The 16,895-nt window shown below is 27.8% G+C and overlaps 1 protein-coding gene, 1 long non-coding RNA gene and 1 pseudogene across 10 annotated transcripts in view; 2 read left to right on the top strand and 1 right to left on the bottom strand.

The window, feature by feature from the left end:
- Window positions 1-4,938: 4,938 nt before the first annotated feature.
- On the top strand, window positions 4,939-6,301 carry LOC114130091 (uncharacterized; annotated as a pseudogene).
- Window positions 6,302-9,854: 3,553 nt separating this feature from the next.
- On the top strand, window positions 9,855-15,790 carry LOC126549367 (uncharacterized). 2 transcript variants are annotated; one of them, XR_007603506.1, is made up of 3 exons: window positions 9,855-9,936; window positions 10,051-10,248; window positions 15,703-15,790. It is a non-coding gene; the product is annotated as an uncharacterized LOC126549367 (long non-coding RNA). The 2 variants fall into 2 exon arrangements; XR_007603504.1 differs by having other exon boundaries at window positions 9,905-9,999.
- Window positions 15,736-16,895, bottom strand: part of LOC114130092 (protein sprint) — an 86,788-nt gene continuing 85,628 nt past the window's right edge. For all 8 annotated transcript variants that reach the window (XM_050210195.1, XM_050210604.1, XM_050210809.1 and 5 more), the window contains one exon: window positions 15,736-16,832. In XM_050210195.1, the coding sequence (XP_050066152.1) occupies window positions 16,702-16,832 (131 nt within the window). In that variant the 3' untranslated portion in view covers window positions 15,736-16,701. The remainder of the gene's footprint in view (window positions 16,833-16,895) is intronic.

The raw sequence follows: 16,895 nt of genomic DNA, 5'->3' as shown, positions 1-16,895 counted from the left end.
AAAAATGCGACCAGGTAATAGGCAGCGATCTGTAGTGTGGGAACATTTTAAAAAAAATACAGGTACAATCGTTAATTCTTTTAGACCCTGATAACATAGATAATAGAAATTAATATAATAATTAATAATATACCATATTATATTATCAATACGATACTAATAGTGATAATTGATAAATGATTAGATACCACAACGGCCATGACGTGGTTGTCACTTGTCAGTTGATGTATTATATTTTATATTAAAAACTAAAAAGCTATAATAGACTTAAAAGTTACGTAGAGACTATTTTCACGTCCGACGTGAAACTATGTATTTTCACGTCCTATCCAGTGATGCCAACACTTGTCATCAAAAAATGGCCGAAAACATGAAAAAAAAACTGCTAGATTGTATAGTAAATGGCTAAAAAATTGTATTATATTAAATTTAAAAATTAAAAATGTCAATAATCTTTCATTAATAATTCAAGTTTTTTATCATATATACAAAACTAAATACATTAAATTAATAATAATACAAATAAAAAATAAATAATAAATATTATACAAATTGGTTATCATCATAGAAAAGAGATTAAATTTATCATTAGTTATCATATTCTGAGTCAAAAAAATAATTTACATCAATTTCTTCTCCATTTTCACTCGAGGGGTTCATTTCTATATCAGTTGATTTATATGTTGATAATTTGCCAATACTTTTTAACACTGATTCGGGAATAATATAATCAGAACAACATTTATTTTTTCTTCTTAATCCAGATCTAATGGATAAAATTGCGTCCAACGTTTTTGGTGACATTTTGTTGAGCCTCTTAGTTTAATAATATTCATTTGACTAAACAGCCTTTCGACTTCAGCCTTGGACCATGGAAGTACCAGCATTTGAATAGCAAACGAACTCAGGTCAGCAAAAGGGTTATCACCTGAAGCATCCCTATAAAGTGATACTTCGTACCAAAATTTATGTGTATTATTTTATTCCAGCCATTGGATGGATGTTATATATGCCCATTGATTGTTTATTTTGTCAATTATATCTTCTTTAATATCCATAAGTTCTAGTAACGGAATTAAATTGTCTTTTAATATTTTTAAGCAATTATTAACTGAAAAAATAGAAATGTTTTCCAATATTTTTATATTTTTTGGTAGTCGCTGCTGGAGTTGTTTTAAAAGTTCAATTATAAAATGTATACACCTATGTCTTAGTGTTTTTTCATCCTCATCTTTAAAATTTGGAATCATTTTTAAAGCATTTTCAAATTTGTATCCTAAATATGGTTTAGGTTGCAAATATTGTTCGGAAAATTTTGTTTTAATTGGATTATAATTTAAAGATGGATTTACTATTTTTTTAGACACCGATTGAACTAAATTAGATAAAGATGATAATAATTTGAGCGGATCAGCTGTGTTTGATTCAAATGCCTTGTTAACAGATTGTACTTCAAATAAAACTGGACTTAAAAATGATAAATATACAACATTTTGTTGGTCATTATAAAGATTATATAGAATTTCAGCTGTGTAATATTTGTATTTAGTTCGTGCCATTTGAAAAAGTAATTTTAATTCAACCCATTGCTCCAGTATTCGATTTATAGCTGATTCAATTGATAGCCACCTGGTCCCACAAGCCTGAATAATTTACAATGGATCATGTCCATCATTAATTGCTTTATATAAAGTTTTATATTCATTTTGCCTTAAAGTTGAATGAGCAAACCAGTTATAAGTTTCTTTGACTAGAAAATTTATATGCCTTGGCAATGCAACATTAGCAGCGGCAGACACAGCCAATTGTAAGGAATGACAAACACATGGTATCAATATTAAAGAGGGGTTATATTCTTTGAGCTTTTGATGTACACCGTTATTGATACCAACCATTACCGACGCATTGTCTGTACCTATTCCAACAAGTTTCTTTATTGACAAGCCTTTAATTTGTAGTGTATTTATTATCGCATTTGTTATGGACACTGCATCACAAGTAGTCATTTCTACTAATGCTAAATAAGTAGAAACTACTTCACCGGTTTCTTTACTAAAATATAAAATTGAGATTCCCAAAAATTTAATAACACTAATATCTGTAGATTCGTCTATTAGAATACTGTAGTGTCCACTGCTAATACTATTTAAAAGATCATTATTAAAATGGGGAGCCAATACATTTACAATTATATTTGTACATTTAGTACGATGAAGTTTTAATTCATTAGCAGAATCACAGCCACGAAAAATATTTTTGCATAATTCCCCCAAATAATTTACTGATAAAATTGAAGTGTGAGCTGCAATGAACAAGCTCAAACTACCTTCAGCAGAGATAGATTTTGATGATTCTGGTTTAATGAATTTAGAAAGCTGTCTAGAAGTTGAAAAAGCTGATGATGCTGATCTGTGCTTCTTAGTAGTTAAATGTTTTGTTAGATTATAATTTTTTGTTATAATATCACACTTGCAATACTTACATCTGGCCTTTGTTTCATCACCTTCAACTTCTACTAGCCAATCTTTAAATTGTTTATTATTTAACCAATCTTTTCTAAATTTTTGTGTGTATTGTGGTTTACCCATTATAAATTTAAAAAAAAAGAAAAATTATTTCAAATTATTTATAAATTGTCACACTCAGAGAAAAAAACACAGGGAAAAATAAGACGAGACTCGTGAGCGACCAAACGATTGACTAACAAGAGTTGAAGATAGAAGAAGGCTTTAAGATTTTAGGATATTCCTATTTCCGATTATTTTTATATTAGACAATTCACAATTTGTAAATCGCAAATGTTGAAATTGTATTGTGTATTTAAAGGTACCTACTCTAATTTGAATTAGGTATCATTTATCGAAAGAGATAAAAGTAACCGGTAACTATACATAGACTTCTATACCTACTATTAGAAAAACCACTGACTTATCAATCATTTTTATTATTTTTCTACACAACTTTGTACTGACAACTGAGTTACTGACTAATTTTATTTAGTGCTGATTAATTAATTTATTTATTTATTATTAAAATTAATTATTTTAACTTAATCATTTTTATTATTATATTATTTTTTTCTTAATTTTAACAAAATGGACAACAATGTAAATGCTGAAAATCAAGTAAGTGTTTATGAATTTAATTATATTTAATAATCTGTATTAATAATTAATTATACATAGTCTTTGGAACTTGAAAATTGGTAAAGAATTTTCTTCTCTTGTGGAGTTGGAAAATTCAATTTCAAATTAAGAAAATAAGACCATGTCCAACTTCACGAAGTTCAGTTCTAGGACCATTGAAGGTGCTAGAAAAAAGGGCTTAAAAAGGCACATTAATCCAATTTTGGAATATGTCGCTATCGATTATAGGTGTGTACGAAGTGGGGAGTACAAAAGCCCATTAACAGGTCTTCGGCCGCAACAAAGGTATAATTAAAATACTTATTAAACTTAAAATATTTATAATTTATGAATTATGGAGCATCTTAAAAACATATTGGTTGGTATTTATTTTTATTCCAGTTCTTTTCGTTCAAATTGCCCTGTGGTTTTGACTGTTCGACCCAATGATTGTGGAGAGAAATTAGTGATAAAAAGTTTTATTAGTGAACATAATCACATATGCAGCAAGGTAAATAGTTAACAAAATAATAATAGAAATTGTATATAAATATAGTATAAAAAAAAAACTATTTATTTTAGGCAATGTATGATCACTATCCCAGGCAAAGAAGGCTAGATACTGATTCTAGAATTATGGCAACAAAATTGGTAACGATGAAGGTCAATAAAAAGATACTACAAAATGATCTGATGAAAACCCACAACAAAATAGTAATGTTGAAGGATATACGTAATTTGGTTATATCCAAATCACCGGCATCAGACGCCTTAAAAATATTGGCAACTAGTTATGAGGGAACTGACGTCACCCTTAATATTTTGAAAAATGAATAAAATGAGCTCAAAGCAATCTTTTACCAGGACAAAGAAATGTAAAGAATATTATCTTTGTGTCCTGAAGTGTTATTTGTTGATGCCATATATAAAGTCAATGACTTAAGAATGCCCCTCTACGTTTTTTTAGGTATTAATCTTTACTACGTTTAACTAATTATAACCAACTATTGTATTCAATATAATTTGTTTGTTGCCTTCAACTTGGTTATAGTGGTTGACAGTAACAGGCTCAGTGAAGTTGTTGGGTTTTGTCTTCTCACTAGTGAAGACAAAGAAAATGTATCAGACATGGCCTCGACGTTTAAAAAGCATAATCCAGATTGGAAACATATCAAATGTATAAATGTATAATGGCAGACAAAGATTTTACTGAGAGGAATGTGTTTAAGCAGCAATTTCCGGATTCACAAATTTTGATTTGCATTTTCCATTGTTTGAGTTCTATGTCGAGGGAAATTACTTGTGAAAAAATGAAAATAAACTCCGTTAAAAAATACTAAATGCATTAGTTTTGATGAATTTTTTTATTAGGAGAAAGATTGATGTGTTTAGAAATAATACAAAGTATGCTAAAAATGAATCGAATTATGACGAAATCCACCAAAAACTTGAAGATACCAATATAAAGACGGTGATCGATTACTTCAATAAAAACTGGCACGGTATCAGAACAGAATGGGTTGTACACTTCCAATCAAATTTATGACTCTAGGTATAATTTTATTATAATATGTTAATACTGTCAGGTTTCAGTTATATAACTTTATTGTTTTAGGAAATCGTACAAATAATCGTCTTGAAAGCATTAACCAAAAAATAACACAAGTGGTTACCAACTTTTCTAGATTAGATCAATTATTTCAAGGTATACTCACTTAGCAAAACTATACCCGCTGCGCAGTCATCTTCTTATTCCGCGGCGGGATATTTTTATGCATATGTTATAATTGTATATGTATTTATAGGGCTAGAGATGTTAATGGTAACACTTCGAACGGAACAAGACCACATAGCCACCGAGTGTTTTTCGAAAACTCCTAGTTTTGTAGCTGGGTTGGCACCTGAGATAAAACAATTGTTTTGGTATTGTTATGGTATTTAACACCTTATGCATTTAATTTAGTTTAATCAAAAATTAGCCACATAAACAAAGTAAAAGTTGTATCTCACCTTAACATGATGGGCATTGTTAATTCTGTAGAGGGTGTCTTAAACGTCACTACTACAACTTGTGAGTGCACTTTTATAACCAGTATGTGTCTTCCGTGCCACCACATATTCAGATTGAAGAAGATGTATGATCTCTCATTATACTGTACAGAATTATGTGCAGATAGGTGGACCAGAAGGTATTACCAAGATGTATGTAGGGTAATTCCTTCAACAACTATGCCCAATAATATAGAGCAAAACAGTGTTAACGTAGTCACCGTTGGCACAAAAATAAAGCGTATATTTAATCAGCACGAAAAATACCAGCAAGCATATGTTAAAGCCAAAATATTGGCTTCTTTGGCCTCAGAGGTTTCTGGGACAGCGTTTCAAAAACGTATAAAATTACTCAACTTTATCGCCAATGCTTGGGATAAAAATGAAGAAGTTGAACTAGGTAACTAACATTTACATACATAATAAATATTTTAATCTTTAGACGATTTGTTTGATCAAGAAGGTCAAGAAGTGAGTGAAAACATTGAGAGTGAAACTGAAGAGTCTCAAGAGTTGGTGCTGGATGAGCCTCAAGAGTTGATGCTGAATGAGTTACCAATACTACCACCTAGGATTCCAAAAAGGGGCCGTCCAAAAGGTAATTCTAAGTTTTTAATTAAGGTTTATTATTTCACTTACTTAAACCACAATATAATATGTAGGTAATGATAAGACAGCAATTGGCATTTCAAAAAAAAAAAGTGGATTCAGTTGGGTTGGTTTGTTTTCAAAAACTGTCATTGAAAATAAAACAATCTGAAATGCTAAAATGGTTAGTAAACGAAGAGTTAGCAATGCTTGCAATCAATGCAAACAAATTGATCAGTGAAAGTGATGTTGAATGCAGACCAGAAAGAGTACCAAGTGCAATAATTTATGAAACTATTGCTGTAGGAGAAATAAAACAATTTTTTACAACAGATGGATGGACTGCTGTCCAACAAATTATTCATGCTAAAAAACAACGTGCAACTTAGCTTTGTCCTGTTTGTTCAGAAGATGCTTCCACAAAATCCATTTGCTGCAATCGCTGTTTGGAATGGTCTCATTTTATATGCGCAAGAGTAAATGAGAATGTGAAATCAAAACAGTGGTTTTGAAATACTTGTAAATTAGAAGTCAAATAATTTTAATTTTTACAACTTGATTTTTTGTTGAACGTGAATCGTGATTTACTTTAGTGTTAGGTTATAACTTATAATATAGTATTTTACCATATTATAATACCATTATAGTATAAGGAATAAGAAGTATGTTAAACATGACTGTGTTTGAAAACATTAGTTAAAAAGTTATAGCACGAATATAAAATACAGAAATATGACAAAAATATCAATTTATACTATAAATATGATAGGAATGGAAATTATATTTCAAAAGGTACAGGTCTGAGGCTTTTAAAAACACAAGTTTCGAATAAAATTAATGGACACTGCCCATCTCGTATTGATGTTACAATATGTAAATTGAGTAATATATGTACACTGTACAGTTAAGTTTATAGCGAATCATTTAGGCCATGGTAATGATTTAGGGCATTTACCATTAAATAAAGGTGTTCGAAACATAGCGAGTAAGATGCTGAGACATATACCTTTTGAAAATATTTTAGATGAAATCCGTGATAATATTTCAAATAATTCATTAGAAAGAATTCATCTCTTAACAAGAAAAGATTTACATAATATTCAAACATCTTATAGTCTAAATAATAAAGCTATATTACATGCAAATGATGCAATAAGTGTTGAAAGTTGGGTTCAAAATTTAAAAAAAGATGACAAATTTAGCCTTGTCTATTATAAACAACAGGATGAAATAGATCAACAATTTTCGAACTTAAAAATGATGATTTTTTGTTAATTATAATGAATAATTATCAACAGTCGATGTTAGAAAAATATGGACATGATGTAATTTGTATAGATGAAACTCATGGTATGAATTCCTACCATTTTAACTTAACGACACTGTTAGTACTTTGATGATATGAGAGAAGGGTTTCCATGTGTCTTTATGATTAGTAATCGCATTGATGAGGCAATAATGACAATATTTTATTCTAAAATAAAATCATTAACTGGACAATTGCAGCCCAATGTAATCATGTCTGATATGGCCGAAAGTTTTTTCAATGCATGGATTGTTGAAATGAAACATCCAAAACATAGGTTATACTGTACTTGGCATGTTGATCGTGCCTGGAGAAAAAATTTAGTTAAAATAAAACCTAAAGATAAGCAATGTGAAACGTACAAACTATTGAGGACTTTATTACACGAACAAGATACTAAAGCCTTTGAAAGAATTTTTGAAGAAGCTATTAACCAATTGTCGGCTGATGAGACACTATTTATTTTGCTAATTATTTTGTTAATAATTATGGTGCTTGTGTTGAATCTTGGACTTACCGTCATCGTCTTCATGCAGGAATAAATACTAATATGCATATTGAGAGAATGCACCGAACTCTGAAACATATTTATTTAGAAGGTAAAAATAGTTAAACGACTTGATAAGTCATTATATGCATTATTGAAATTTCTTAGAGACAAATCCATAGACAGACTTATTGTACTACATAAAGGAAAACTTACTTCTAAAATTAAAGAATTAAGAAAAAGGCACAATAATAGTCTAGAAATGTCAACTAATAATGTGCTTAAAGATGGAGAAGGTTGTCGGAATGTGATGGCAAGTGGTCATGATGATATGTACACTGTCAATGAATTGAAAGACTCCTGAGATTGCCAAATTGTTTGTGATGAATGCAAAACTTGTATTCATTGTTTTTCGTGTACATGTATAGACAGTGCAATAAAATGGAATTTTTGCAAGCATATCCATTTGGTTTGCCTATCAGAAAAAGTGCAAAATATAAATACGAATACTTATACAAAAAACTTAATGGAAGAAAATAATAAAAAAAATGAGACTGTAAGTATTGTATGTCAACTGAATAATACAGAAGTAATACAAGAAGTAGACAATTTAGTACATGAAAATCAAAAACTTAAAAATATATTTGATACAATGTTAAATACTGTTTCAAGTTTAGATGAACTTGATGTATTGAAAAAATGTTTGTCATCAGCACAACCTACATTATTAGCATTGAGAAATAACATTCATAAAAAGCCTTTAAAAAAAACATCATCAAACATTTCACCAAAAAATAAAAAAATTATATATCAGCGTTGTTTTTTTTCTACTAAAAAGACTAAAAAACACACAAAAGCTTCAACTATTTTAGTACCGAGCAATATTGAAAAAAAATATAATTGCATCCTTATTAAAAAAATAAGCTTTTAAAATGTCTTTTTTTCTTCTTTCAACTCTGGTATTTCTATCAGATTAGGACTGCTTGTTTTATAGATTTGACGAATAAATCTTAACTTTACAGGTTGTGGAAAAAACATGGTACAAATTTCGGTTGTTGTAAACTTATGTTACATTTAAAACATAACGATTGACGATGTTGGCTCTTCAGTGTGACACTTCTCGAGAATACCTTACTACAAGTACCACATGTTAAATTCCATACATTACATTTTTAAAAATTAGGTTTACATTATAAATAACTTATAGTTATAACTTATAACTATATCCCTGATTTGTATGTTTTTGCATACTTTTTTTCATTTCAATATTTATAATTTTGTAATAATCTTCAAGAATCATACTAATTGTAATTCAAATGTATATTTTTATTTTGCATATTTGTCTACAAATGCAAATTTGTTGCATATTTTAATGATTTTTACTGCATATTATATAGCACATTTTGATACTTTTTAGTAGATGAATCCGGGTTCTAGTTTTGACTTATTACAATAAACAACATACTGTCATCGCTAGAAGTGATAAGCTATTTATCTGGTAAAACATCTTTTATGTTGTAAGTTAATTGTACTGAGTCGGGTGATTGCATTTATTTTTCTTCGATTTGTAGTCTCAAAAGAGTATCATTTGATATAATGTTTGTACAAAGTCTGCCACCCATAATTGTTTAAATTTGAATAACCAATGCATTCTTTCAGTGTAGTTTGATTTTCAAAAATTGGTACAGTGCCAGCCTAGAAAAACAAATGCAAGGTAATGTGCATATTTTCGTTTACGTAACATCAAATTTGCATAAGTAGATAAAAAGATATACAGAAAATAAATAAATATTTTATATTTAATTTACTCCATTTAATGCTACAACTCCAACAATGCGATCTACTTTTAACCCACGACCATAACCAACTATATGATCAGTTTCAACTGGTTTTTCATAATTTTATTATGAATTTTATATATTCGGGATTGTGCATGCGGCGTGTTTATTCTGTAATACGTGTGCAACAGATATACGATGTTTCAAAATAGCCAGTACAAATGGATTTATATTTCCTAAAATACTGAACGTCATGAAAGATCTTACTCTTCTTGAACAAAGCCTAGCATATTTTCTTAAAAATTGTTAAAAGAGGAAATGGCTTGGGGTATCAGCATGGCCTTGCAGTAAATGTAATAAATGTACCTGTTGAAGTAAACACTATGGTTACCTAGGTCAATATCATATAAATATGTTATTACAGTAGAACTGAGACACAAAATCTGCTATAAACACAAAGAAGCAAGAAGCGTATTAGGCCCAAAAAAGTATGCGAAGCTGCTCAGTACTTAGTTCAATGTAATCTTTATAAAGACCTAAACGTCCTAAACATTCAAATTGATGAGAACTGGTCATTTGATGATGAGAGCAATGGAGACATGTGTACGTGTCTAGAGTTGAATAAGGAAATTGAGAATAATTATGAAGACGGAGATGTTAATCCTGGTAGTAATGAAACCCTATTAAATCAGGATTTAACTTTGATAATTTCACCAGTTGAAGGAAAACTTCCGCTATCTCTCATTTTCGACAAACACATGGAAGAATTAACTTTTGTAAAAATTTATTGTGGTCAAAAAAGATAATTTAAAGTAAAACTAAGTCATGTGGACATTACAAAATCAGAAATAGATCGAATAGATCGTCATGCTGTATCCGTTTTCACTATGACAGATCATGAAAGGGTATTGTAAGGTATCATATGATTTATGTAATTCATTAATTATATGTTTTGTACTATTATTACGACCATTGAGTTACGATTATGACCATTCGGAATTATATCACGCTTTTCAAATGATTGACCTTCTATTACGATAGGTACCGACTTCATTAACTGAAGGTGAATTAAAACGTACTGGATGATTGTCATAGATTACTCGTCCTTTATGTATATTGTATAACTATATTTAAGTTTTCGATATTTTCATATTCTTGTGAATCCATAGCAGCCTTAAAATTTATTTAAGGTTGTTATGCAAATTAAGTATTTTTTGTAGCTCAATAGTCAATTACAATTATGGAGTCAAGGTTAGGAATATTTTTATGTCTTAATTCAACTTCAGAATTATCACCGCCTATAAAGTATATTTGTAAAAACTTTGGTTTACTTGAACCCACGAAGAACAAACTGCTTGCAGTATGGTATATTTGCCCTTGTAGGTATCTTAAAAGTTGACATAAATTTATTATCTAAAATTTGTTTTTCTTTAAAAGGATAATTTGAAACACACAATTATATTTTTTTATTGCAGTCAGAAAAGATTTAGATTTTGTAATATTTTCACCAAAAATAAGACTACGTAACAGTAGTTCTAGTGGATATTCGATAGATTCTAATTTAATTTTACCGTTCAAACAACACAGCCCTGGAGATTCCAGGGACCATTTTAAAGCATCACAAAAATTACATAATTTATGCATGAGTCCAATTGTAATATGTTTACTATTTTAAAAGCAGACTTTTTGTTACTGTTCCATTCGATATTTGTTTTTATTACCTTGTATGGAAATTCTGATATTTTTATTAATTTAACTTTTACGCTTTTTACGCCATATTGCAGTCTTTGTTTTTATTTTTTCGTTTTTTATAGGTAAAATATCAGTACTCTGGACTTCATGTGTATGGTGTGTAGGGAAAGGTTGTTGTAATAATGTATTAATGTATAGATTAATATGTTATTGGTATGGTTACGTAACGCCCAAGTTTTACATATAATATTGTCGTAATCGATAAAATAACATTCATCAGATGAATTCCCATCCGGCTGTTTTATAACAGATTTAAACACAACAACGTTGGATTTTTAAGTATATAAAACATCCAAAACCTCAAATAAATTATCATTAATCGTATAGTATACGTAGTCTGTACATATATATATCGTACACTTCTACGCACTTGGTTTCATTACGAATCGTAATTTACAATAGCACACACATAGCCAATGCCCAATACCCAATAGCATAATTATTTCCAATAGAAATAATAGAATCATTATTCAAAATTTGAAAATCATACACGTTCTCAACGGCTGAATAGTGAATACATATATTATGTAGTGTTTGATAAAATAATACGTTTTGTAGAATAAACGATGTTTGTAATTTTACGATGTCTAAAAATTCATTAATAACATCGTCGTTTAAATACAAATTATGTATTGTTAAGGCTGTACAGTGGTTTTTACTCATGATGTTACGAAGTAAATGACAATATATACTCTTAAATTGTAGTATTTGTAGTTATATTGTACCTAATTGTAAATAATTTAGTTTTTCAAAACACAAACCCGCACAGCTCAGTGATCACTGGTCACAATCGGATTACACTAATAAACTGATACATCGGCACACGTACGACGTCTGGTGGATCGTAACATTCGTAACCACGGACTAAGGTCTAAGATAATTATTAAATTATCTTAGTTCATGATCGTTAGCAGGTTTATCGCATATCGATAATAAGAAAAGTATTATTATTTTTCGATAACGCAATCCGTATAATTGAGCTAGTCGGTGTTTTTCTGGTTTTTCATATAACTCTCTTAGTATTAAAACTATTAATAAAAATGTTAGGTAATAGCTTGTAATTTCGTCAAGTATTCTTACGTTATAATACGTGTTATTATTATATTAAATTATGCTATTATGAATTATAATACGTACGATCGTCATTCGTCAATAGACAAATTAACTGTCGTATAGTACCGTATCTAAAACGAACATCATCCCAGCCCCACCCATTTCAAATTTTTGAAAATTTTCTTTATCAATATTTAGTATGTAATTTTTATGAATTTGTACGACCATAGTTTGGCGGCAATCGCGAATACTTAAAAAATGACGTTAGGTTATCGGAGTTAATTAAAAAAAATAGTATTTGTTAGATTAAAATTAAAATTAATTACCTACATTATGCATTTGAAAATTTGTTAATACAGGAATAATGTATAGGTACTTCATTGCTAAAACATTTTTGTTCAATTTGTTTAATGGTGTTTCAGTGACATCTCACAGCAATTACAATAGTAGAAATAAATATTTATCTCAAAAAATGTTTTTATTAATAATTATGGTAATAATATGTTATACTGTTTAATACACTGATATAATTTTCAAACTTATTTTGTTGATAATAATGTTAATAATATGTCTTATGTCTGGGGGTCAAAAAATAAATTATTCAACAAAAAAAGTTTTTGATTAATTTAGCAACATGTTAGTTCACATGATGAAAACTAACAGAGTGACATCATATTACTAATATGTTCTCAAATACTCAATCAAATATTTCATGTTAAACATTTATAAACACAAAATTATATTTCGTACTTATCCTATTCTATCCTATCAACTATTTTACTATTCGAATATCAACTTATTTTTACAAAAAATTTTTTTTTAATTCAGTGTTATATAACAACTTACTATCAAATAATTTTAGATTTTATTACAGTTAAAAATTACTAGTAGAAACTTGAAACATACACTAGTTGTTTAAATTGACATTTTCTGTACAAGATTTAATTTTGGGGTATATTTAGGTCATTAAAACGTAAACTACTTTTCTCAACACCCAATTTACATTTTTTATAATCCTGTAAATTTTAAACTAAAGGTAGTGTTAAATCTATTACTTATTTTAAAGCCAATATGACCTGTATAAGGCCAATATAATGTCTGTTAGCTTATATAATATACAAGCATAAGTATATTTAATGATATATTATGTTAATATTTTTATTGAAGTAATTAGTTTTACTGTAACTATTGAGAAAGGTTGATTAAATTTTTTCCCAAAACATTGCATTGATTATATTATTGTTATTCTTTTGAGGTATTACCACTTTACCAGAAACTAGAGTAAATAGATTTATTGTATAAATAGATAATATCTTAAAATTAATCTATATATTTTTATAACTTAATTGTGTATATTATAATAAAATTCACTTCTGTAATATTATACTGTATCCTTAAATTTGAGTATAATACTTATAATTTATGCAGGAGTCTTTAAAGCAGCTTTTAGAAATGAAACAATCGTTGGTATATAAAGGTAATCAATTTTGTTTTTTAATTGATGATAATGCTGTTATTTTATTTACTTGTAAGAATAACTTAAAAGTGCTTAATAATAATGAGCACATTTTGGTGATGGAACTTTTACATAATATGCACCAAAACATTTCATGCAATTATATACAATTTATGTTTATAAAAATTATTATTTACCTTTAGTATACTGTTTTTTGAAAAATAAACAAATATCAACGTATACAGTGGCGTAGCCAAGGGGGGGGGCCTAAAAAGGGCTATATCCTCTCCCATTGGCAATATTTTTTATATTGTTTTGAAATATTTAAATTAAAATATGGAAATTTTCTTACAAATTTGACTAATATATTTTGTGTTATTAGTTTTATAATAGAATATTTGAATTAAAAAAGTATTATTAAAAGTGTTTATTAATTTTTTTTGTTGTTTTTGGTTTTCAATAACTCAAGTTAAAAGTGTTTAGCCCTCCCTATAAAAAAATCCTGGGTACGCCTCTGAACGTATGTGTTCATGTGAAAAACCATAGTGAACTTATCAATGGAGTTATTAAGAAAAAAAATTTAAGTACAAAAATATTTCATGCCGATTTTGAAAAAGCTGCACACACACACACATATATATATATATATATATATAGCTGTTCTTCAAAGTTTTCCACAATGTACAATAGTATGTTGTAAATTTAATTTAGGACAAAGTTGATTAGGCGTTTGCAAAAAAATAAAAGTTTAATAAAACAATACTTGAAAAATGATTCTGAAATAGGAAAATGACTGAAATACTTTTTCGGTTTACCGTATTTAAACCCAAATGATGTTCTGGACGCATTTACTGAAATAATTTCAATATCTCCATGCAACATAATTATGGATTTTCTGATTATGTATTACAAAGTTATATTAATTTTGATGCTAATTTTGGGCCAGAATTATGGGTTAGTAAATCAGACAATAGCCCAAAAGAAACGAACGGAGTTGAAAATTTTCATATGCATTTCAAAAGTCAATTTTATACTTCCCACCCTCACATTCACCAAGTTATTCAAGTACTAATGGAAATTCAAGTCGATACTGATTTAAAAATTAATTCAATAAAAAAAAAATAAAGAAAATACCCATAGAAAAGAAATTTAAAAAAAAAACAAAATTATATGAAAAAAATATATTCTGGTTACAAATCTAAAAAAAATTTAATATTTTTGTTACAAACGTGTACTGATCAATATAAAATAATAAATATGTAGGAACTTAAAATTATTTTTATGACCTAATTATTTATTATATTTATTATATTTTTATACTTTTATTATATTATATTTCTATTATTATTATATTGTAAAAATTATTTTTTTTTAATCGACAAAATTATAAATAATGGCTTGTTTAAGGCAGTTATGCCAAATTAAATAACTTAAACAACATTTTTAAACCCACCAGTCTATGACACCAGAATACAATTAGACAGAAAGTCCTAAGCCTTTATCAAGGGTGAAAGAAAATGTTGTTTGAGTATAATAATTTTTCACCATCAGTTACGACTAATTTGAAACTTTGGAGAGGTACACAGGTTATGTACCTCTGAAATAAAGTTTCTGTTGTTTGAAAATTGTGTGCAAATGAGTTGTAGCCAGAACAATTATGTGAAAAAAAGTTAAATAGCGTCGTCACAAAACGGGTACACAAAAAAGGCCTGTTTTTTAATAATATATATATATAAGGATATATATATATACTGTGAGACAGATTAGGTTAGACAACTTAAGAAAAAAACGAATCCACAACAAAATGGCTTGGCGGCAGTATAGATAACATTTTCAAAAAGACCGCGGTGAAAAGGCATTGATATCTAGTATTTACTAATATTATTCAAATTGATCACTGGATAGTGGATAGTCTCCACATTTACAATAAAGTTAAATACTGTGTATATTATCTAACTTATAAATGTATAGTTACTTTGATAAATGTATAATTATGAATTCATAATGCTAAGTATAATTAATTTAATTTCCAGAAATAAATAATGAATGTAACTATACCATTTAATGACGGTTACATTGTTGATTGTTGCATATTTTTTGTGTTTTAGGATTGTAATTATATCAAGATCCATAATATAAAATGATCATGAATGAAAACATTTTTATTTGTTAGAAATACGAGAAATATTTGTTTTTTATGGTTTTACATCCGTTAAAAAATGCAATCAATATCACCATATGATTACCTGAAAAATTAAATAATAGCATTGTATGTAAAAAATAAAAACCAATATCTTCATTTAAAGAAGTCGTTAATACCAATTATTGTTAACTACATAAGAATATTATATGATTAAATATTTTACAACATAAACGAGAAGACAATGCAACCGTTAACTAATTTTTAACATTAATGTTGTTAATATTTTAACATTATATAATATCAAATGATTTGGGATTAGTTTAAATATTAAAATACAAATTATTTTTAAAATATTTAAAGTAAAAAATATATTTTAGATGCAGTTAGTTGAAGTATAAAAACCAAAAAAATAATAAATTTTCAGATCTCGTGTCATTTTTTGTACATTGTACACATACAATAAAAAAAAATATTATTATTTTTAGCATAAATATAAAGTATCAAGCTTATCAGTCATTGAGCCGAAATATTATTTTTTATAAACTAAGTAAGTTATAAAACATACAAATAATAAAATATCTTTAAAAAAAAAGTTCTATAAATATTAATAATAATTTAAAAAAAACGTATTTAGACACGATAAAAAAAAGAACATAATGTCTAAATAATAATATACTTATGATTATTATAATAATGTGTGTTATTCTGCATTCACTACATTATGTACATGTTTAAGTTTACACAGAAATACACACAAATTTTATGACTAGCATTTAGGATAATAGTCGGCGCAAGATATTGTTCACAAGTTAAAAGTCTAATCACAAAGAAAAAATTGTTATACATGAGTATAAAATAATCTCAAAAAAATATTTAAAGACAACAAACACAAAAATAAATAAACAATAATAATCTTTTTTTTTCATTTTTTCTTTTTTTTTTTTTTTAAATCTTGTTTTATGGCCTAGGGAGAAGGTGAATGAGGCCAAGCTATTTTTGCATCGATTCGTTTATACGCAAACAGACAATGACTGCCACAGGCTGTTGTTGAACTTTTAATATCTTGTGGGCAATCGGTTTCAGATAACAAATATTCTATAAACAAAACATTATTAAATATTAACAATATGATCAACAAAATAACAATAAGTAAATAGT

This window comes from Aphis gossypii, chromosome 1, assembly GCF_020184175.1.
Source record: "Aphis gossypii isolate Hap1 chromosome 1, ASM2018417v2, whole genome shotgun sequence".
NCBI lineage: Eukaryota > Metazoa > Arthropoda > Insecta > Hemiptera > Aphididae > Aphis > Aphis gossypii.
Note: the sequence above shows the minus strand (reverse complement) of the source record. Positions and strands in the feature narration are given on the sequence as shown.